The 23244-nt window shown below is 34.8% G+C and overlaps 1 protein-coding gene across 1 annotated transcript in view; it reads right to left on the bottom strand.

Annotated features, from left to right (window-relative positions):
* The window catches only part of LOC111514022 (transmembrane protein 26), a 39343-nt gene extending 16351 nt beyond the window's left edge, over positions 1-22992 (bottom strand). Inside the window, exons 1-3 of the mRNA XM_074170587.1 lie at positions 22684-22992; positions 7081-7240; positions 3849-4005 (exon numbers count right to left, since the gene is read on the bottom strand). Of these exons, the coding sequence (XP_074026688.1) occupies positions 3849-4005; positions 7081-7240; positions 22684-22874 (508 nt within the window). The 5' untranslated portion in view covers positions 22875-22992. The remainder of the gene's footprint in view (positions 1-3848; positions 4006-7080; positions 7241-22683) is intronic.
* Between the last annotated feature and the right edge of the window lie 252 nt (positions 22993-23244).

Below are 23244 nucleotides of genomic sequence, written 5' to 3'. Positions count from 1 at the left end.
AAGATGTGCAGTAGATGTGTAGAAATCTATTATCAGACTGTTAGATTATTTGAACTGTAAACAACCAAATTCAGGACCGTATTCAATAAGTGATAGAGTTTAATAGTAAATTGCATAAACACATGCAATTTAACGACACAAACTTTACGTAGATAATTTTTTTTACCGGCCATGACTCATTTTGGTAGCTGTACATTTACATTGGTGTAATAATTTTGTCCTATAAAATACTTTCTTTGACTTATTCCTGAAAAACCGCCTAAAAAGATGGGTTTATTAGTTGGAACATTAACACTTCCATTCGCAAATTTGTTGGAAAATATTGACTTCCAAAAAAACTATGAAATGAGAATTACTCAGAATTATTCAATATATCCATTTCCGGTCATTTTTCACCCCGAGAAGGGATGATATCCATTCTCAGTGTGAAAGCAACCCCCAGTACCGGGTCAACTTTGAAATAAAGGGTAAGTTAGACCTGAATCCAAATTGTCATGAACATTGGTGGTAAAAACGGTCTTGGACTGAGCAGCGTCTATATAAGGACGAAGTGATTTAACTAAATCACAGTGGAGAAAAACGCGAGAAGAAAACCAATAAAAAACCCAAGAAAAGAGCTAAAAGTAGTGGAAGTTTCGACGAAGAAGTTATTCCCAAATTATTCCTTCATATTTTTTATGGTTATTTCCAGCTGCCATCCATCATTGCCCGTCAGAAGGACAAATGGGTGGAACTAACTAATCTTATTGCGAAGGATAAAATAAAATTATCCGAATCAGTTAACCTGCATGACGGCATCATGTCGACTATCGTAGGTTGGCCAGGCCAAGCTCTTGGTGAAGAAGAAAATCCCTCACCATACATATTCAATACCGAAAGTCCGGCAAATCAGAGCCTACTTTCAGGGTATTCCAGAGCACTTGGATATCTCCGATGTTCGTGTAGAGCTCGAAAATAGGGGCTTTGACTCTATTTCTGTTATCAAATCACTGTCTCTGATCCTTGTACTAATCATGAAATACCAGAAGTACATCTATGAGGTCAAAGATCCACTGAATGTAAGAGTTCGGGTTGAACCACAACACCCTAAAACTTCGACGGGTCAGTACCATCGATGAACACGTTTCGGTCACTGCCAATGCAACTGCATGACAGTTCCAGGCTGCCATAAGAGCACTTGTAGGCATTTTTCCAACGCCTTCAAAAACTTGACTTATTCCCCGAAGTGCCACAATTGCAAGGAGTGATATACGGCAAACAATTACGACTGCCTGAATTACCCCAAAGTACAGAGGAAAGTCAAAGGGTCTCCGCCCCTACCCTACGCAGCGAGAAATATCCACATACGCCGACTCCTCCTCGACCCGAGCCCTCACCTCAGACATAGGGGATTTTGGACATCTGTTCCGCTCTGGATCAGATGGACAAACTGTTTGCTAGATTCCCCGTACTCAGTTAAATATTTACGGTGAATAGAAACGTGCTAACCGAAGCTGATTAATGGTTGGACAGCCTACATTGCCCCTTCTTTTGGAATGCCAATGAAATTTGTTCCAGAACTTTATTCTAGAACAACTTTTAAAATTTCTTGATTCACTTTAACATCGACGTGACCATGATTCAAGAGACCCATCTGCGCAACAAACCCTTTGTCATTCCAAATTACACAAACGGTGTGTGTGGGACGTGCTGGAAGAGTTGGGATTTTTGTCAAACGATTTTTCTGGAGTGTTCAATATGCCATTGATAATATCGAATCACACAGAACTGAGGCCGTGGGTGTCGAAATTCAGCTGAGAAGGGGTTGTCACAGACTAATCTTGGCAGAACCTCCGCAGAACCAGTTTCATCTTGAATCTCTGGATTAACTGCAGATGGGAACCGACATTCCCACAATTGCTGCTGACGACTTAAACGCCAAGCACTGACTATGGACAAGTTGTTGATGACTATGGACAGGTTGTTGAAGAGACTCACGAAAAACTGCGTCAACAAGTTCTTGAACATTATAAATAGCCCACTGGCCTTTAGGCATTTCCCCAGAATCACTCACAGAATCACCACCCGATCAGCATGTTCTCCTAAGTGGCTAAGCTGGCCGAAGGAGTCGTCCGGCAAAGGTTCGGCGAAGAAATCGAGGACCGAAATGTTCTGCCTAACGAGCAATTTGGTTTCCGAAGGAACCACTTCACCGAATTAAAAGTTCTGAGGCTGGTTGAAAATACCATCCACTAGCTTAACAATAACAAAAACGTCCATTTAGTCTTTTTAGACATTTCGAAGGCTTTCAACCGTGTCTGGTATGAAGGCCTTCTTCACTTGAGTCCGGCCTGCCCGGGGCTTTGTCCGGTGAATCTGGTCCTTTCTGAAGAGCAGAACCTTTCAGGTGACAGTAGACCTTCCTCCAGCGACCTTCCGAGGTCCGAGCGTGTTACCCTACACGCCGACGACAAGGCTCTTTTCGCCTCTTCCATGGGTCGTGAGCTCGAAGTCATCTACATGCAACATGCATTGGACGACCTTGAGCGCTGGTACTTCGATTGGAAGATTCCATGGGAAGTACGCTAAAAGGGTAGGGCAGCTAGGCTCTATCCTGAATTAAATCAAGATGTCAATCGGAATGGTGTGATGCACACTTGACTGGAGGCACAATGATTACTGCCCTGGGCGGTGTGTTTGATGTTGGAAGTGCACTGGCCTTGATGGTTTTGCATGCAGCTATGAGGTTGTGTGCGTCATCTCTTGTTTACTGCTGATCTAATCAGTTTCGATTGCCTCCCTTATCATTCTGGTTTTCTGGTGCTGTATACTAGCAATCTGTTTGCAGCTTTCGGGACGATGTTATGACCTGTATCAAGAAATGTTGGTATAGAACTCGGGTTATTTCTTTATTGTGAGGTGAGAGTGTGTGATCTTCCAATCTGACTGATATTCGCCTATTTGTTTGGCCGACGTATTGTCCGCTGCTATCTCCACATGTGATTTCATATATGCCTCAGTTTTCCAGGTTTGCTTTGTCTTTTGTGTTCAAAGAGTTCCTCATGATTTTCGATGGTTTATATGTTGTTTTTATGTTGGTTCGTTACAGATTTTTTTCTATTTTATCTGTAACTCATCTGATGTAGGGCGGGATTATTTTCCTCCAGCATATGGACACAGTCAAGTGAAAGTTACAGTGCGGTACGTTAAGCAATCTAGTAAGGAGATACACATTCGAGTAATAGTTGAAGTTTCAGTTGAAGTGTTTCTTGTATTCAAAGTGAAATAAAGTTTAGTTTGATAATAGTTCAGTGTAGTTAATTATTGGTAAACCCACGGAGGTAAAACGTAACAGTAGCTTTTTATACATGAAAGAATTTTTCAAATTGGTAAAGTAGTTTTTGTCCTATCTATTAAAAACAAATCTCTTCTCTTTATAATATGATAAAGTGTATGTTAATTGAGTAAATAGAATTTATCGTAATTGACCAATCCATGATATATCACATTAATTTCACTATAGATTTTATATTATATATATACCTATTATATATATATATATATATATATATATATATATATATATATATATATATATATTATTTTAGTCTGATATTTCAACTATTGTCTAGAGAAATATATTCATTTATTAACTCAATAAATATTGTTTCATTTCCCTGGCAGGATATCATAGTTGAATATTTTTAGATTACGTTGTCAGAACATTATCCACAATTATAACATAAATTCAACGAAAATATCAGGGAGCACATTTATCAAAATAATATCACATTACACTTATCAAAGCAACAACATTGGACTGATCTACGACAAAGTAAGTTCCTACGAAATTCAGTTTGAGTACATACCAATATAAACCAGTAATAACTGGCTAAGCTGATCTCTGGTGAGATCACCTTTTGGCAACATCCACCTTCCAATTATGAGAATCAACATTAAAAACTGCTCAATTAATGTTATCCAAGTCTCCGTACTCATCGATATTTCTGGCAATTGTATTTGAACCTGCAATTAAAATGATTAACACTATTTATTGCTGTCCAGTATGATATTTCACTCTACATATCATCTTTAACAATAGATATATTGAGCCCAACTCAATATATTGTATGATGCTAATTCGAAGTGATCTGAAATAGGCGGATAAGCGTTTTATTGTGTATTATTCGAATGAACAACCTCCCCTCCCTTCAAATGTAATTGAATTTTTTAAATTCTGGTGACTTTTCGACAGTATCATTCGTAAGACAGAAATAGGTATTACCGAAGGATTATTTCAAAATAAATTCACAGACATATTCGATATATTTCTAGTAAAATATAAAAACATAGATTTTCAGTAGCTTTATGATTCATTAAGTTGAATGCTTGTTCATGTAGATTTTACAACATATCACAATATATTTCACGATAACTTCTTAATAATTATGTATCAACACATAATATACTAGCAAACCGCCCCGGCTCCGCATTGATGCAATTCAGATACTAAATATAAATTCACTCACCGGGAATTTAAGAGCATGGAGAAACAGTGATGAAAATATATTTTGTTTTATGACACGCCTTTTTCTCCGCGACTAGCGCCCCAGTTGGAATATTTTAAAATCCTTTCTTATTGCACATCTACAATATAGAACAAATCTACACACAAAATTTCAGCCTCTGAAAATATACTGCTATGAAGAAACAGTGATTTCATGAACGCGCATTTCCCCGCGGCTGGCGCCCCAGTTGGACTATTCAAAAATCCTTACTTATTGCGCATCTAAGACCTGAGAAGCTCCTGTATACCAAATTATAGCTTCTTAGGACTTTCCAGTACGGAGAAACAAAGATGAATGAGTGAGTATTAAGTGAGTGACTTAAGCATTTATAATTATAGATAAAGACTGCATATATGCATATAATGCATACACACTCGTATACAGTGCGAACGTAAATATTCCCCCCTCCTTACTTTAGAACGGGGCAAGATATCAAATTTGGACAAAATGTTCATGAAAAGGGATAATTTTCAGTATATTTTAGTAATAGAAAGGAGGTGTGTTTGATTAAAATGTTCATGTATTTTTTGTAGTCTTTTTTTATAAAAGTTATTAATAGAATTAGTACTCTTACTGTATTTCTCACCCATATTCTTCCTACATTTGACGTATTCAGTCACAGGTAGGTGAATATATTCAACAGGTGAGTCTTGTGACCTTTCGCTCAAAATGTATTTCAATTCTCTATACATCAACCTATACTGGTTTGAATTTGGATACCGGTTGCGGAGTTAATGGTGTATTAATTAGAGACTAGAAAAATGATAATTGGTAACTTGCAACCAAAAAAGGACTGAAACAACTCCAAAGTTAGTTATCACAGGTTGTAATGTGTGAGAAGCAGAAATTGTTTACGGAAATGAATTGTATTTGGAATAAAATTGAACCAAAGTAATAGACCAAAATAGCGCATTTCTATTTTCAATCCGATTTAGGTTTTTTTTGTGATCGACTGTGTAGATAAGAATCTATATTGTATCCCTACTGATAAAGAGTGGGTATTCTGTTAGCTCAACAGCTGTTACTATTGGTATTCGTTTCATTTTTTTGGATTTTCAAAAATGGTTTGCATCTGATTTTCCCAGGAAAAAAAGAAGCAATCCCAATTTGTGTCGAGGCCGGAAATAATTTTCATGAGACAGAAAGGGCGTTCAATGCAAGATTCCCTAAGGATCCGATCTGCCGAGAATATCACAGGGAGTTTGTTAAACAATTTAAAATAACACGAAGTGTAGCTAGAGCTTGAAGAGCTGGAAAAACATTTATCTCGGACAATCCTTGAGTCTATGGTGAATAACTCCTGCAGTCCACGACAACAGTGAGAATGGTCTCAAGAACCACCGTCAAAAAATGCCCCGAAAAACATATGTTTCACTTGGATATTACATAAATAAAGTGAAGATGACTGACAGAAAAATGCAGTTTTGTGAGTTAATATCCGAACGTTCGATTGCAAATCGAAACCGCATAAAAATATCTGTTTCAGTGACGAATTCACATTTTTCTCGAAGGAAAATGTCAACCGCCAAAATGTGCGATATTTGTCAAGACATAAAGCCACATATTTTTCAGAAACATCACACTCAAACTTCTGAGAAAAAAAACGTCGGTGGGGTATCATATTGTTGGTTCCACATATTTAAGGAAAATCTGACTGGTGATTTAGATTCATAAATTCTTCAGAACATCATCCATACATATATTTAAGAAAATGTGGCCGGCAATCAAGATGAATTAAAATTTTCAGTTGTTTTCCAACAAGATGGTGAGCTCCCATATTTTAAAGTCTGTAAGGAATTGGTTGAATCAGACATAGACATGTATATTAGTGGGCGCGATCCGTTCCGTTGGAATGACCTGCTAGTTCACCGGATTTGACTCCTCCCGTCAATTTTTTGCCTTGGGACTATATTGAATCGTAAGTTTATGCCCTGGGACAATACAGGAACTTAGAGACAGAATTTCCGAAACTTGTGCTAGCATTACCCCGGAAACATTCCAACAGGTGGTCGAAAGAGAACATTTTAAATTTTCACAAATGATTTTTCATGTATAAGATGAATCATACCGAGGTTGAAATGTAATGATATCGTTTTATGCCCTTGAAATTAACACTCACCTATTGAAAAACTACTTTCCCCCTTTTCATTTGAAATAAAGAATATAGCACTCTCTCGGCAGCAAGTGATGTCACACTATTGGCTTCTTTATCAAAAAGTACTAAAAATAATCCCATTTCACAAATTTTTTTCCGGCCGTTATATATTGCCCCATTCGAAAGTTGAGGGTTGTGGCTTTTTTTCTATTATGTATTTCTACTTGCACACTTGACCTATGACCTATGATCTATATAAGCAGTGAAAATATGTTTGTAGTTTTATATCCTGTGTTATGTAATGTGCTTTGGACTCTGTTTTTTATTTATGAATACTAACTTATCAGTTAGGAACTTATTGATTGTCCCCAGAACTGTATTTAAGAAGGATATACGATTAACCGTTCTCACATGTCTTAAAATCTTAAGCATACATACCCCAGCGAAAAGAGTACTCAGTTCTTTGAGTTGGCTTCCCGTGGTAAGATTCATCGGTAGATCTCCCAACGCCTTCATTTTTCTATCAACTTTGTCAAGTTCCAGAAGCCATATTGCGGGAACTACACTGGCCAAGTACAGGAAAACCGAAGGACAAAACCTGAAAATATAAAAATCTTATATTAGGTAGGTACTTCATCATATGATTATTTGAGAAATATGATTTGCAAACACAGTCCTGTTCATCAGTGGACCATTAATTACAAAACTGTCTTGATTCGGATGTGCTGCAAGCACAGTATATAAATGACTTTGAAAACGTATTCAAAAAACACTTTATTGTGATTGTCACTAAACAATTTTACAAAAATGCAACACGTGTTTTGTTATAAAATATCTTTTTCACGGGTGTACAGACACGCCTCCCTTCCCTCCCCTTCCCCTCTTCTGTCCCTACCCGTCCCCTCCCCTCTATTTGAATTCTGAAGTATATCTCTATGAACGCGGAAATGTGTATTTAGAGAAGAAACAGACACCTCAGCCTATTACGCGTTACTTCCAATACAGTTAAAATCACATAATTGATATATTTATGAGTGAGCCAATGATAGATATTGGCAGCATAATTGATATATTCATGAGTGAGCCAATGATAGATATTGGCTCTTTAACATGAATGTTTGAAATTTTCCACAATCAAAATAGAGTTTGAGACATGAAAAAGAAAGGTTGCAATAAATACTAAAGTATATACACTTATACTATACTAGCGAAGCGCCCCGGCTCCACACGGGTGCAATGCTGATACTGTGGAAAAGTTTCGAAATTTTTAAAAATTGATAAAGGAGTGCCACAAGGGTCAGTATTGGGTCCCCTACTCTTTACTTGAAATTTTCCTAAGGCCTTCCTATCATGCACGCAGCACTATTATGCTGATGATACACAATTATATTTGCCATTCAAACCTGAAGAATACTCTCAGGCTATTAGTGCTTTGAATTTTGATCTATATAATCTCGAGCAATTTTCTAATAATCATTGCCTAGAACCGAATTCAAATAAAACTGTTGCAATCGTTTTTGGTAGAAAGAATGCAAGAAAAGAATTTACTGCAAACCACGTTGCTAGCATTCAGATTGGAGGGGGCCTTTAACACTTTCTAATAAAGTTAAGAATCTGAATTTGTGGATTGACGAAGATATGAGATTTTCTTATCATATCAGTACGAGTATACAAAAAGCATATTGTAGGTAATCTCAAACTGATTTATCAAAATAGACAGTTATTTAATGAATTAAAAGTTTACTATGTGACTCTTTAGTGTTATCCAGGTTAAATTACTGCGATGTTATTTACGCTCCTTGTATAAACTCCATTGATACCAAACGAATCCAAAAGCTCCAAGATAGTTGCTTGAGGTTAATCTATGGCATCAAAAAATACGATAGGATTTCACACACATTGAAAACAAACAAATGGCTTAACTAATCTTTACTTAGTAATACTTTACTTGACTAACCTTTATCTTCAATTTTAACTGTGATTTATTTATTAATTTAGCGATGGCAATGTTTATATTCCTTGTAACGTAGGTGCATTTGAAAGTAATCACTGTTTTTTTGTGTGTTTGTTCTGATATGCCATTTAGTAGTCTGTTTTGGGTTAGGTGGAAGAACAGATGTCAGTCTGTACCTTCCAGTGTCGATTGCCATACTGAATCTCGCCCATTTACTTTTTTTTAGTTCACTACAATAATGTACTACAATACTGTAGTACATTTTTTCAGTCAGCGTTTGCGATATAAGCGCGAAAAAAATTGTTTATTTACGACATCATATTAAAAACCTCTCTACTATAGTATGCATGTTATATACATGTAAATCTTTCTCTTGAATTTCTCTATCTGTTAAAAAAACCCCGCATCAAAATCCGTTGCGAATTTTTAAAGATCCAAGCATACATAGGGACAGACAGCGGGAAGCGCCTTTGTTTCATACCATGTATGATGATGCCCATTTGAGTTTGACTGGGCACACACGTTACGATTATCGACACAGTTTCTTATCTATCCAAAATTTCATACTGCTTCGTTCTACTGTACAGTTTTATAAAATCGGACAAACTGTACGGTTTTCCTCATACACACACGTACCGTCCAATCGTAACGATTTTTCGTCACGTGTGTAGCAGTCATTATAGCGTCCTCAATGGGTCAGTTCAGAATTATGTGTAATACAGTTATAACGCAATGAAAATATGAAATATCCATCTCATTTTTGTTTTTTATTTCACTGAATAAGTATATGTAACATAATCATACTATTGATATCCCAACTCTCTTCCTACCTCATATGTGGTACGTTAATGGTTTAGAGTCAAAATTTAGGATTGAAGAGGTGTTACCTTTTGACGTGAGATTCCTAGCACGGGTTGGACGATGAGCAGTAGGGTCGTAGGGCTTGAATCGCCATTCCACATAGCGGTCAATTGAATGAACATAGTCAACACTCCCGCCAACCCAACTGTCTACCATCTCACATATTCCAATTTGAATATCGTACTCTTCATTGAGCTCTAAAATCCTTTTGATTTCTGAAGATTCACATTTCATGGATATATATATATATATATATATATATATATATATATATATATATATATATATATATATATATATATATATATATATATATATATATATATATAAAAATAATTTGATTCAAATTAATTTCTAGAAAGAAACATTTTGGCTTTACACTTCTCCATCTTTATACAAAAAAGCGGAAATCTTCCTAGGGAACAAAGGAAGCAATCAATTTCAAAAATTAATTTTATACAAAGATGTGTAGATCATGCAAAAAAGTAACTTTCAGACACGCACTGAAAAAAAGCCCTCTCGAAACTACTTTCATATAAACGCCAACCCAACTGTCTACCATCTCACATATTCCAATTTGAATATCGTACTCTTCATTGAGCTCTAAAATCCTTTTTGATTTCTGAAGATTCACATTTCATGGATATATATATATATATATATATATATATATATATATATATATATATATATATATATATATATATATATATATATATATATATATATAAAAATAATTTGATTCAAATTAATTTCTAGAAAGAAACATTTTGGCTTTACACTTCTCCATCTTTATACAAAAAAGCGGAAATCTTCCTAGGGAACAAAGGAAGCAATCAATTTCAAAAATTAATTTTATACAAAGATGTGTAGATCATGCAAAAAAGTAACTTTCAGACACGCACTGAAAAAAAGCCCTCTCGAAACTACTTTCATATAAACGCCAACCCAACTGTCTACCATCTCACATATTCCAATTTGAATATCGTACTCTTCATTGAGCTCTAAAATCCTTTTTGATTTCTGAAGATTCACATTTCATGGATATATATATATATATATATATATATATATATATATATATATATATATATATATATATATATATATATATATATATATATATATATATATATAAAAATAATTTGATTCAAATTAATTTCTAGAAAGAAACATTTTGGCTTTACACTTCTCTATCTTTATACAAAAAAGCGGAAATCTTCCTAGGGAACAAAGGAAGCAATCAATTTCAAAAATTAATTTTATACAAAGATGTGTAGATCATGCAAAAAAGTAACTTTCAGACACGCACTGAAAAAAAGCCCTCTCGAAACTACTTTCATATAAACAATGAGTTATACGAAAAAAAATACTTTTGAAACAACTACTTTGAAATGAACATAGTTTTATACGAAAAACACTTTTTCCTATTCAGTTTCTCATGGAATTGATTCAGATATTCTTCACAGAGTTGCTACAGAATCTACTATATAAAAATGGATGTTGGTTGGTTGGTTGGTTGGTTGGTTGGTTCTTCATCGCTCAACCGATCGTGATGAAACTTGACATGTATAAATAATTTTTCATAGAGAAGGTTTTTAGGCCATCAATTTTTCTGTAACTCGGCAGTAGATAGCGCTGTAGAACAATTTTTTGAAAGCACTGTTTTATAACGCTGCGCACGCCTAAGTTCGTTGATTCTGATTCTGTCAAAATATTGGAACAGTAGAACAGCAGAACAGCAACATAGTACTAGTATCGTATATAAAAGAGGTAAAATTTCACTCACATAGAACACTGTCATCCTCAATGCTGAAGGAGCAATAATATAAATGTCTTATTCCGAAACATCGATGTCCACCATTTAGGTTGACAGTGTTCAGTGTAAGTGAAATTTTATCTATTTCATATAAGATATTGTGAAGCAATTCTTTCTCGGAAAAAACCGTATTTGTAATGTATTGTACGTGGGTGAAAATGAAGTATTCAACCCATTTTTTCTTTGATTTCTGATGCCACTGGAAAATGATAGGAACAATTAACAATCAATGTATTCACAAAATTATACATGGAAATATATTGAAATGTTTGATTATTGATATTGGTAGAAGGAATTAAAATGGTATTCTCAATTATGGTTAAGTTCAATTGAATGATGACTTTTCATCATGTAAATTGAACTTCGCCTTTGTCTTCATATAACAATCATTTGTACCATACCTGAATAATTTGCTCGAAAAATGTATTTGAAGATAATAAAGACGATATTATTATTATTACTATTATTATATATGATAACTATCAATTTGCTGGTTCTCAAACAAACAATTCCGAAAGTGATATCCTCTATTCGGTTGGTGTATGCATACATTTCAACATAATTCCCAATGAGCTGTAGATTCAGCGCATATGTATTATTTCAAATATCTGTCATCAGGAGATGACTGAAACTGTCATCCTCTGGCAATGCTGACTTGCGCGACGAGAGATGCGCGTCGAAAGATAGCATTTTTGTTATGGTGTCAGATATTTTGCTTCTAAAATAATCCTGCGGTAATTCTCACTTGTCTCATAACTCATGGAAATAGAATCGAACTCTTGCCCACAAAAAGCACTTTGGTCAAACGGGTGAGAACAAGGTTATTCCTCAAGGTCGAGAGCGCGTGTTGTGGTGGCAAAATGAAGAAGTTTGGGTAATTTCTATTCAGTGTATATTCCAAACATTCACTATGGAATTGAATCAGACATCATTTATCGGAACGCTACACAATACATTGGAAAAGTTACGACGTGAAATTTCACTCACATGGAACACTACCATCCTCAATGACGGACTGGAAGTTTCGGAATAAGACACTTGTCTCATTTTCTCGTCAGCATCTATCTGAATAATATTACAAAACGGAGCATGCATAAAATTACGACTTTATGTCACAGATAAGAAAAACTCTACCCATGTCACGATGACAGTATTCAAAGACATTTATACGCTTATTTGATTTAATGCCAGTCATAGGATTCTTGTTCAAATTGAAAGGGGTAAATTTTTAGGAAAGATCAGTTCTTGAGAAAAGGCTTTTTGGCTTCCACTTTTCCATCTTTATACAAAATCTGTGGAAAATTTTCCAAGAAAAGAAAAAAACAATCAAGTACAAAATAAACTTTTCACTTACTTTCACAAGCAAACTGATAGAAAAAACTGGAAGGAAAAATAACTGCGGACCGTCCGGCGGGTCTCCAGGTGGCGGATAGGGGAACGGCCAGGGAACTGAAGGCACTGTCCGGGAAGCCAATGTGGCCTTACGGACGAGGTCGCCGGACTCCTGACAAAAATAAGTAGGGTGAGGGGAACTAAAACTCCCCAAAAGCCTTTGCAAAACATGCCGCCGTGGACCAGCCTACCCAAGCTAAGGTGTAAGGAATCGTGGCGACAGCTGAAGGGCCGAAGGGTGATATGCGGTCACGAATGATCCCCTTGGAGAACTGGGCGAAACCTCATTGTAATCAGCCTACCTCTGGTAATGCGGAGCTCTGCCAGAGGCTACTCGTGAGAACACATGAATGAGTGAATGGAAACAACAAAAACCAATCCCGAGGCTGGACAGAAGTGCTTACCTCAATCTAAAGCGGTGGCTGGGGATGAACAGAAATGTCCACCCCAATCTACCGCTTGGAATGAGGCTGGACATAGCGGGCGCCAAGAGCTACGCCTTGAATAGAGGCAAGGAACCGGCTGCCCTTGCAGGAAACCTCCCTCACTTGTGCACCTCCACGGAGGGAACCCCAAGAAGGTTGAAGAAGCCGCGCAACGACAGTAATATCGCTGCACCTTCCAAAATCTTCGCGGAGGCCACAAAGAGAGTGTGTGTTCGGCGAGTCTTGGCCTACACCTACCAATATTAAAGATATGTCTCCTAGTGACCTATTTACCTTCCTGGAAAGGACAGGATGGACGATGACTTAGGAGGTCAACTCCTCGGGAGGATGTACAATGGGTCACATGTGGCTTAAGTGCTGTGAGTCTACACTCACCCTCCCTACTCTACAGATACCAGAACTACAAACCGTTTTCTTTCAGCTTATTTCTCAATTTAACTTCTTTGCATGAGCTACACATCTTTGTGACAAGTTTATTTGAAACTTTATAGCTTTCTTTGGAAATCTTTCTACAAACTTTGTTTAAAAATGGAGAAGTGAAACCTAAAAAACTGTTTCTCAAAAACTTGTCTCCCCTCAAAATATACCTCTTTCAAGTTAATCTTTTATTTTCAATTTCATATGTTTCCAGCTCCATAATTTCTTTTGAAAACTTTATGAAGCCTGTCGTAAAAGTAACTGTAATTTAGGTTACATCAATATTTTATTTCTAATACAGCAAATCCTAACACTCTAATAAATATAAATTCGTTCCAGATTCAGAAGAGAACCAATAAAAATCAGGTCGATTTGGTGGAAACCGTCACAATAATATTACAAATTGGGCGGAAATGAATGGAGTGCCACCAGTCAACAGCCGCTTAGCATTTCCCTTCGTCATAGCCTTCTTATTATTATCTTGCCAATACCGCATCCATGGTCGCAGTTTTACATATTTAGGGCATAAATTTGATGTTTTGTCTCACTGCATTTTACGTTATGAGGTGTATGAAAGAAAGGTTTACCTCCACTTTCGTAGTGAGTTAGTCACGTACAATTTCCTGTTTATTTTTGTCGTGTCATTTTCAAAGTAGATAGGTCCCTACTCATTATCATTGTTTTCCTCTACGACTTCAATAATAATAGTAACTTTCCATGGTGCAGTTTTCCAATATCTTTCAAAAAGTCAAAAACATCATTGGCCATAGGTTTTTTCTCTCATGGATTATAATGTATTCATTTATCATGAGACCATCCAATAGATGAGAATTTAATAACCATATGACACCAATTGAATATAACAATTGACAATCCATGATGTACAGTGGAAAAATCTTGTATCTCTAAAAGTATCTATACGAAATACCTTAATTGAATTAAATTTGGTCAAGCAGAGGAATAGTTTCATTTATATGTTTCTATGTTGGAATTCTTGTTTTTTACTACTAACCGACTTAGTGAGAGGTTTTAAGAGAATTAATGTCACTGGCAATGTCAATGTCAGAACCTTTGTGCGGACTCTTCAACTAGTCACATGAAGTAATAATTCTGATGATTACCTCAGATGTCACTAAAATGAGGCATCAGGAAAAAAAACAAGTTGAAAGTTAACATACTGCCCAAAAATTGCTTCTTACTGTAATTTAATAATTCAATAAATTGATGGATGTAGCCGTTGCTACGTGGTAGGAAATCATAATGAAAAGAGAAATGAAAATTTCTATGTTTTTCACCACTTTCATTTGTAACTAACGTTACTTATACAATATTGTATAAGTTATTGTATATTGTATTGTATGAGTTATTGTATACGTTTGAAAATGTCCGTATAGGACGAAACTGCAGTAACGTTAGTTACAAATAAAAGTGATAAAAACATAGAAATTTTCATTACTCTTTTCATTTAATAATTCAGATGAAAAATCAATACGTTTTTTAATATTGAAAATTAAAGAAATTGACGAAGCAAACAAGGTATTTGTCTCTGAAATCCAGACATAAGTCAATTTTTTGGAATTCGTCGTATAGCAAAACTAGTTAATACCTGAGACAACGGAATAGATGGTAGGTAAAGAGTCGACCTTTGTTTAATGTCCCCACTATGCCGGATAGTAAAAGACTCATTCGAAAGTCGATGTCATTGACAGTGCATGTATCTCTTGTCAGGGAGTTCGAAGGCAACAATTAACATCATTGAAAATTGTGAACTGAAAAGAGTAACCAAGTAGTGGCCAAAAAATTATAGATACAGAAAACAGTTGGAACTCCTCTAAATCAGATGTGGAATTATACCTTTGGTATCCATGAAATATTCCGCGGAACAACTGCTGTTAAACAAACTATCACCCCGGAAAATGCTGCTGAGGCTCGCAATAAATTTTAGCAGAGAGGTTAGTGATCGCGATGTCAAAAATATAGTATCCACTATCGAGATCTCATCTAGTTTTAACTGGAATGGGACCTATTTCACCGAAAAAAGATGATTTTTTTTTAAATACTCTCGAGATGCTTTTGCCCACAGTGAATTTATTTAAAGGGGATAAAGCTCGTCATCGGAAGGATAATAATATAATGTTTCTATAAAATAAAAATGAAAACAAGTGAGTTTTTTATATCTTTTACAACTAGCCTTATTAGCCTCAATAGAAATATTTACAGCATTAAAACTTGCTTCAGATCATAAAATAGTTTTGTCCGGATTTTAATGACAAATACCCCTATGTGCGAAGTTCGGTTTGTTAGGTTATGACAGTCGTCATGGTACGCGCAAAGATAATTAAAGTTATGACATTCGTGATTGTGCGCGCATGAATAATTGTTACGTCATAATACAACACAATGTTATTTACAATGTCGTGAGCGAGAAGATTGAGTCTTTCAAATCGAAACCGTGATGCAAATATACTGCACATGAGAAAGAAATCGCACGAGACAAGCGCCGTGTTCAGTGTTGCCCAGGCTACTGCTTTTGCAGTAGATTTCATACTTTAGCTCTCGAGCTATTGTTCAACTATTTGGAAGTTGAAATTTGCTGATACATAGTACATATATGTAAATAGTTCGACAAGTTCTGTATCAACCCAAAAAGTACTGAATAACATGCATATAATAGAAAAAATGAATTTGTAGTCTACCGTCAAAATATTCAATGTCTGGGCAATAAGATGGTTCACTTGGATGTGACAACAGAACCGGAATTACTTTGTTTATTGCTATTCTTTTCAAAACATTGGCAAAATAATGAACAACTGGTTGTAACGAAGCTGAAATATTTCAGTTTATGTACTAGTATCTGTAGAAGGATAACCAATAACGGCGGTGTAGCAATTTTTAAAAATTATGCAACTTGTTTGGAATTTGATGTCCTAAACCTGAAAAAAGTATGTTTCGAGGTTGTACTTGAATGCTGCGGCATCAGATCACAATAAAATAAAACTACCTTCATCTGTATGTATACACCACCAATGGGAGATTTCAAGCTGTTCTTAGACCTACTTGAAGGATTTTAATATCAATTTCCTGAAAGGTTGCTCAAATGAACCAGCTAGAGGATTTAATAGCCGCTTACAATATAATATGTACAATATTCAACGAAAGTCATTTTTTGTGGAGGAAAAAATCAGTTTTTATCGACCTTTTTTGGGTAATTACCTTCCACAATCTGAAAAAATAAAAAAATTATAATGGAGAACTTTATATAAGACGAATTGGAAATAGATTTGATGTTAGAACTACTTTCAGAACAAAAAATACACTGAGATCTATACTCACACATACAAAACCCAACAACACTGAAAACAAAAAATTGTATTTATAAAATACCTTGTTCTTGTGGTAAAAGTTACATTGGTGAAACCTCAAGACCATTGAAAGTGCGTGAGAATGGACATCGAGATTATATAAAAAATAGACAATTGACAGGATAAAAATTATCAGAACACATTTTAAAATCAGACGGTGAACATCGGGTGGAATGGAATAGGACAAGAAAGATTACCAATGAGCCTCATTCTAAGAGACGTAAGCTAAAAGAATCAGCGTATATTCTCATGTCTGGAGAGAATTGTATCTCGAATAGCTCCTTAGAAATAGACCGTACTTGGCTACCCATCTTGAAAAAAACTTTGGATAGTGGCGAAATGGCAACAAACTGATATCGGAGAGTACCTTGTATTACATCGAATATTTCAGTTGTCAATCAACAACATTGACATAATTTCATATTTCAAAACTTCTTTGACATCTGTCGAAGAAGTAAAGAAATAAGCTCTCAAAAAAAAGGAATAACTGCGTATATATTCGAATTTTTATCCATTTCTGAAGACGGAGGCAGATTTTGGCCTCCGAAACGTAAAAGATAAGTATAATTTCTTAATAATTTTTTTGATAGGCAAAATTGTGAAATACGACAAGTTACTGATAAATAGAAGATTTTTCTTTGTGAAAAATACTTTGATTTTTACGCAGTAACTTATCGGGGTAAACTAAAAAGTTTGCCCTTCTACACTTGTATAAAGTTCTCCATTATAATTTTTATATTTTTTCAGATTGTGGAAAGTAACAATTACCCAAAAAAAGGTCGACAAAAAATATGTACAACATATGAACCAACCCGAGTGAGAGCCTCCTCAAGCAAATGCATTGATAATTTTCTCGTAACTAAAATGGCAGATTACGAGGTAAAGATCAAGGATTTTCATTTATCTGATCACTATGGACAAATAATTGAATTCCCAACAAAAAAATACCACCAAAAACTCCAATATTCCAAGTTCTTACTATTTAAGTTTCTCAGAGAAAAATATCTCAGATTTTAAAATACTACTAGGAAACGAGAACTGCCAGAATGTGTATAAGAAAACATGTCCAAACGAAGCATATAATAGATTTCATGAAATCTCTCAATATTATATTGAGGTATCTTTTCCACTCAAACAGACAAAAAAACAAACAAAGTCAACTCAAACGCCCTTACCTCCGAACTCTATAACCTCATGGTTTGTCTATACTCAGAATGCGCGAGAGTGAACGAAAATTTCAAGGACATAATATGTCGACAAGTAACTATAACATACCTAAAGGGAGAAACTAAAGCAGAATAATCACAGATGCATTGAGCATAAGGTAAATAGTTCTCACAATAAATCAAAAACCATGTGGCAAACTATAAATAATATCCATAAAAAAACTATAAGCCAGAAGATATTTCCATCTTTAGTGGAGAACATAAGTTGTCATGTGTTGACATGGCTAACAATTTTAATGCACATTTCACGAAAGCGAAAGAACAAAGAGAATATGATCTAAATTTTATGTGAAATATAGTTGCACTTTGCCCAAACTCCATATTTTTCCATCGAATCAAGGAATATGAGGTTTTTGAATTAATAAATGAATTAAAAAATTCTATTGCTAACGGATATGATCAGGTCTCAAACAATCTTCTGAAAAAAGGCATGGAAGAAATAGTCTACCTCCAAACCAATCTGATAAATCTTTCCATAGAACGAGGAATGTTTCCTGAAAAATTAAAATTGGCTATCGTTACCCCAATCTTCAAAAAAGGTTTCATGCAAAATAAGAGCACAGAAACAGCTTTGTATGATTTCATAGAAAAGGTCTTGGATAACAAACTACAAATTTGTGGTTTGTTCATCGATTTTTCTAGGACATTTGAGTGTGTTGATCACTATGTACCTACTAATCCAGAAAATGCATCGCTATGGGGTTCGTGTAGTTGCCCAAGATTGGATGAGCACATTAGCACTTGCAGAAACAACAGAATCCATATATGAGAAAATAATGAAATGTGCTGATAAAAATCATTTAGCACTAAATATTATTATCAAAATAGTAAAATTCTCAATGCAGAACACCACCGAAACTCTCAAAATATATGAAGATAGCCAACTAGAGGTGACATCCAACCCAGAAACAAAAATGCTAGGTCTATCAAGATCATAAACTCAATTGGAGTCCTCATATAGATTCACTGTGTGATAAACTACGAAAGAACTGTTATGCACTGAGATTTATGTCGAATCATTGTGGAAGAGAGGTTCTCCCAAATCTGTATTATGCAACTATTGGCTATCACTTGCGCCATAGAAACTTGAATTGGGGTATGAGCTTCTCTGCTGAAAGAGTATTCATTTTACAAAAGCGCGCGGTAAGAATACTGGAAATACTCACAGTTGCTGGTCTGTATATATATATATATATATATATATATATATATATATATATAAATATATATATATATATATATATATATATATATATATATATATATATGTGTCTGTTTTTCCGTTAACCAGCTGTCGCACCCCTACGAACGACAACCCTCAGAAGTCGAAACTTGTGCGAGCTAAGGGTTAATGAGGTCTTACCTTTTAACGTGTGATTCCTAACACGGGTAGGACGATAGCAAGTGAAGATCGATCGTTCAGACTAGGGCTTGAACCACCGACCAACACGGCAGTCAATTCGAGTGAGTGAACAAAGCACCCACGCCGAACCGCTTGGCTACCGATATATATATATATATATATATATATATATATATATATATATATAAAATAAATAGATAAGTACTCTTTGATCATTCCCATATTGATTTCAATTTAAGAGCCACCGGTATACAGCTGTTTCAGCCTATTGGGCATCGTCAGTACCGGGCAGGCGGTCCTCGATTGAAGACAAAATGAGAAAAAACCAAGAAAGTACTTGATAAAAATAGCTGCGTAAACGCAAGCGAAACATAAGTGGAACCACCTATTGGTGTGACACCCAAGTCAACTTGCCAAGTTTTTAGTTAGCTTCCCAAATTTCTGCTACCGCAGTTGTCGGTTGATTGGTCAAAACACCAACACTGACATAAAAACTTGGCAAGTTGACTTGGGTGTCACACCAATAGGTGGTTCCACTTATGTTTCGCTTGCGTTTACGCAGCTATTTTTATCAAGTACTTTCTTGGTTTTTTCTCATTTTGTCTTCAATCGAGGACCGCCTGCCCGGTACTGACGATGCCCAATAGGCTGAAACAGCTGTATACCGGTGGCTCTTAAATTGAAATCAATATGGGAATGATCAAAGAGTACTTATCTATTTATTTTTTGATTTTCATGGAACTATTTTCCAGCAGCTTGACTGCATTAACCTTTCTAGATTTCATATATATATATATATATATATATATATATATATATATATATATATATATATATATATATATATATATATATATATATATATATAGATATGTATGTATATATATACATAAATGTATATATATATATATATATATATATATATATATATATATATATATGTATATGTATGTATATATATATATAAATGTATATATATATATATATATATATATATATATATATATATATATATATCTGTTTTTCCGTTAACCAGCTGTCGCACCCCTACGAACGACAACCCTCAGCATATTTTCACGTTTTCTATTTTTCACTGTTGCAAAACCTAATACCGTTGTTTCATCTGCATTCATCTTCAAACAATGTCTTCTAGATTAGTTGAAATACAAATTCAAAAAACATCGATAACAGTTTTATGTGCTTATCGTTAAAAATGACGGATAAGTGGGTCCAGCCACCTTTTTTCACTCCCTTAGCAGTACATTTTGTATGGCCTTAAAGACAGAGTCTTTTCCCGATAGATGAAAAGTATCAAAAATGTGTCCAATATTGAAATCAGGGGCTCCAAATAACATTCTGAACTATCGACCCATAACAATTATGTCCAACTTTGCTGATATCTTTGAAATGTGTCTGTATAACAACATTTTTTCTAATATGAGAAGTAGTATAATTCTATATCAACATGGTTTCATCAACAAACGTTCAACAATAACTAATCTCATGTGTTTTATACAAATCGTCAGTACTGCGTTGAATAAACAGCTACAGGTGAATACAATCTATTTAGACTTCTCAAACACCTTTGATAAATTGAACCATCAAATTTTAATGAATAAACTCTTTTCTGTTGGTCTCGACAGTCAACTGTTGAATTTACAGTCTTATCTTCAGAATCTCACGCTATTTGTGGGATACAACGTATTACTCTTTGCTGGCGACTTGTAGATTTTCAGACCCATTGAATCAACAGAGTACTGTTTTATTCTACAGAAGGAAAGCAATAGAGATCCACAAACACACGGAGAATTTCAACAGAAAAGAAGAAGCGGTGAACCTCAATCGAATATGGAACCCCATTTCAAGGAATTTGAGAATAACGAACAAAATTGTTAATGTTCCAGGTTCAAGTACAGGTACAACTGCAGGTACAAGTACAGGTACCAATACAACTGATTACCTGACAAGGCATAAATACGCTTTACGAAGTCTAAAAGTTAGTCATCGGACAGCAAGACATGATGGTTAAACCTCTGAAGAAGCTAGCCACTCACGCCAGCGAAACGTCAGGAAAAATTCCAAAAATCCACGGTTTTCAAACTTGAAAAACAGTGACACTGACAACAATATACAGTTTGACTATGCAATAAATGACGTCATATTAGAACAAAGCCCAGAAACTAAAGATCTGGGCATCGATAAGAAACTCATCTAAAAGAATACTTGGACTCATCTTCAGGACGTGTAGAGACTTTCAAAACCAAGAATGTTTTATAACACTTTTCAATGCATATGTCCGATTTCGTTTGGAATATGCTTCCCTAATAGGGTCACCTGTAAACAAAGTACATATACTACATCAACTCGAATCTTGTCTGATAATTTTTATGAAATACATGGCTTACAAACTGGATGGAGCTTACGCATCCCAAGGAATTGATAATAGTGTTGCTAAATATATTTGCCCTCTTATCCTTAGAAAACAGAAGAACATATTATGCTTGTATATTCATATATAAATTGATTCATAATCTGGTAGACTGCCCAGATTTGTTATCTCAAACTAGATTTTCACGTACCGGGATGAAGTAGTAGAAACGAAATTTTCTTCTATTTGCCTATACCAAGAATCAATGTGTTCATAACAGCTGTGAAATTTATAATAGTTTCTATTCAGAATGTGATATTTTTGTTGTTCCATTTGGACATTTCAAGTGTATAATTCGTAACAAGTTAATTTATATGCAAGTCTATTTACAATCTAATCACAACCCATGAAGGTGAAATACTGTGTTTCAACCATCTGCACACTGTTAATTTAATTAGGATTCTATAGTATATATATTTTTTATTATGTATATATATATATATATATATATATATATATATATAGTTTGGCATATGTGTATTGGTTATATTGTTTTCAAGTCAATTGAAGTGTCGAAAAGTTTGCAAATATCTAAATTTGAAAATGTTTCTATTCGAAGGAGGTTATGAGCAAAATAGAAAATTATTAAAAATGACAATAATGAATAGGAATCGTAATCCAATTGATGATATTAGTTTTTCACTGTGGTTGTTTCTAATCACGGCACATTTGAAAGTATCTAACAAAAAATATTTTCACTAATATTAGAAGAATATCTGTACGCATTGAATTAACCCATTTCAAAAATATTCCATTGAATAGTATCTACTTACCAATTCCATTCAAGCTTTTTTCGCAAAGTCAACGTCACCACAGTTTCCAAAATCATGAAAAATAATGGGGAACTCAAATACCAATACCACTTATCGCTTTTCATATACACCACTTGTCCAATGGCTATGAAGGAGTGTATTACGAAAATAACACGAATGAAAACTGCCCGAAAAACTCGATATTTACCCATCACTGCTTTTTGACATTTCACATGTATTCTTTAATTTATTTCGATTCGCACCATAATTACCGCATGATTTCAATGAGCACATCAGTACCTATCTTTAGACATACTGACATGGTATTTTACAATTATTTGAACAATATTACCTGCTTATCTTAACTGTGACTAATAGAAGATACTTGAATACATTTTATATTAGATAATTATAAAAATGTATGTTATCAAAGTCATTCAAATTTCCTTTTGCGAAACTTCCTAGGCAGATTTCATAAAAATACAAAAGGTGTAAATTAAAGTCTTGAAATTCTGTCTCCGATAATTTTTAAACTAATGGCGGAATGAATTTGAATGTACTGTCCTTGCTGATGTGACGAAG

This window comes from Leptinotarsa decemlineata, unplaced genomic scaffold, assembly GCF_025532065.1.
Source record: "Leptinotarsa decemlineata unplaced genomic scaffold, Ldec_3_MD MMD2_P_RNA_scaffold_9, whole genome shotgun sequence".
NCBI classification, from domain to species: domain Eukaryota; kingdom Metazoa; phylum Arthropoda; class Insecta; order Coleoptera; family Chrysomelidae; genus Leptinotarsa; species Leptinotarsa decemlineata.
The sequence above is the reverse complement of the archived record's forward strand: the minus strand, read 5'-3'. Positions and strand labels throughout refer to the sequence as shown.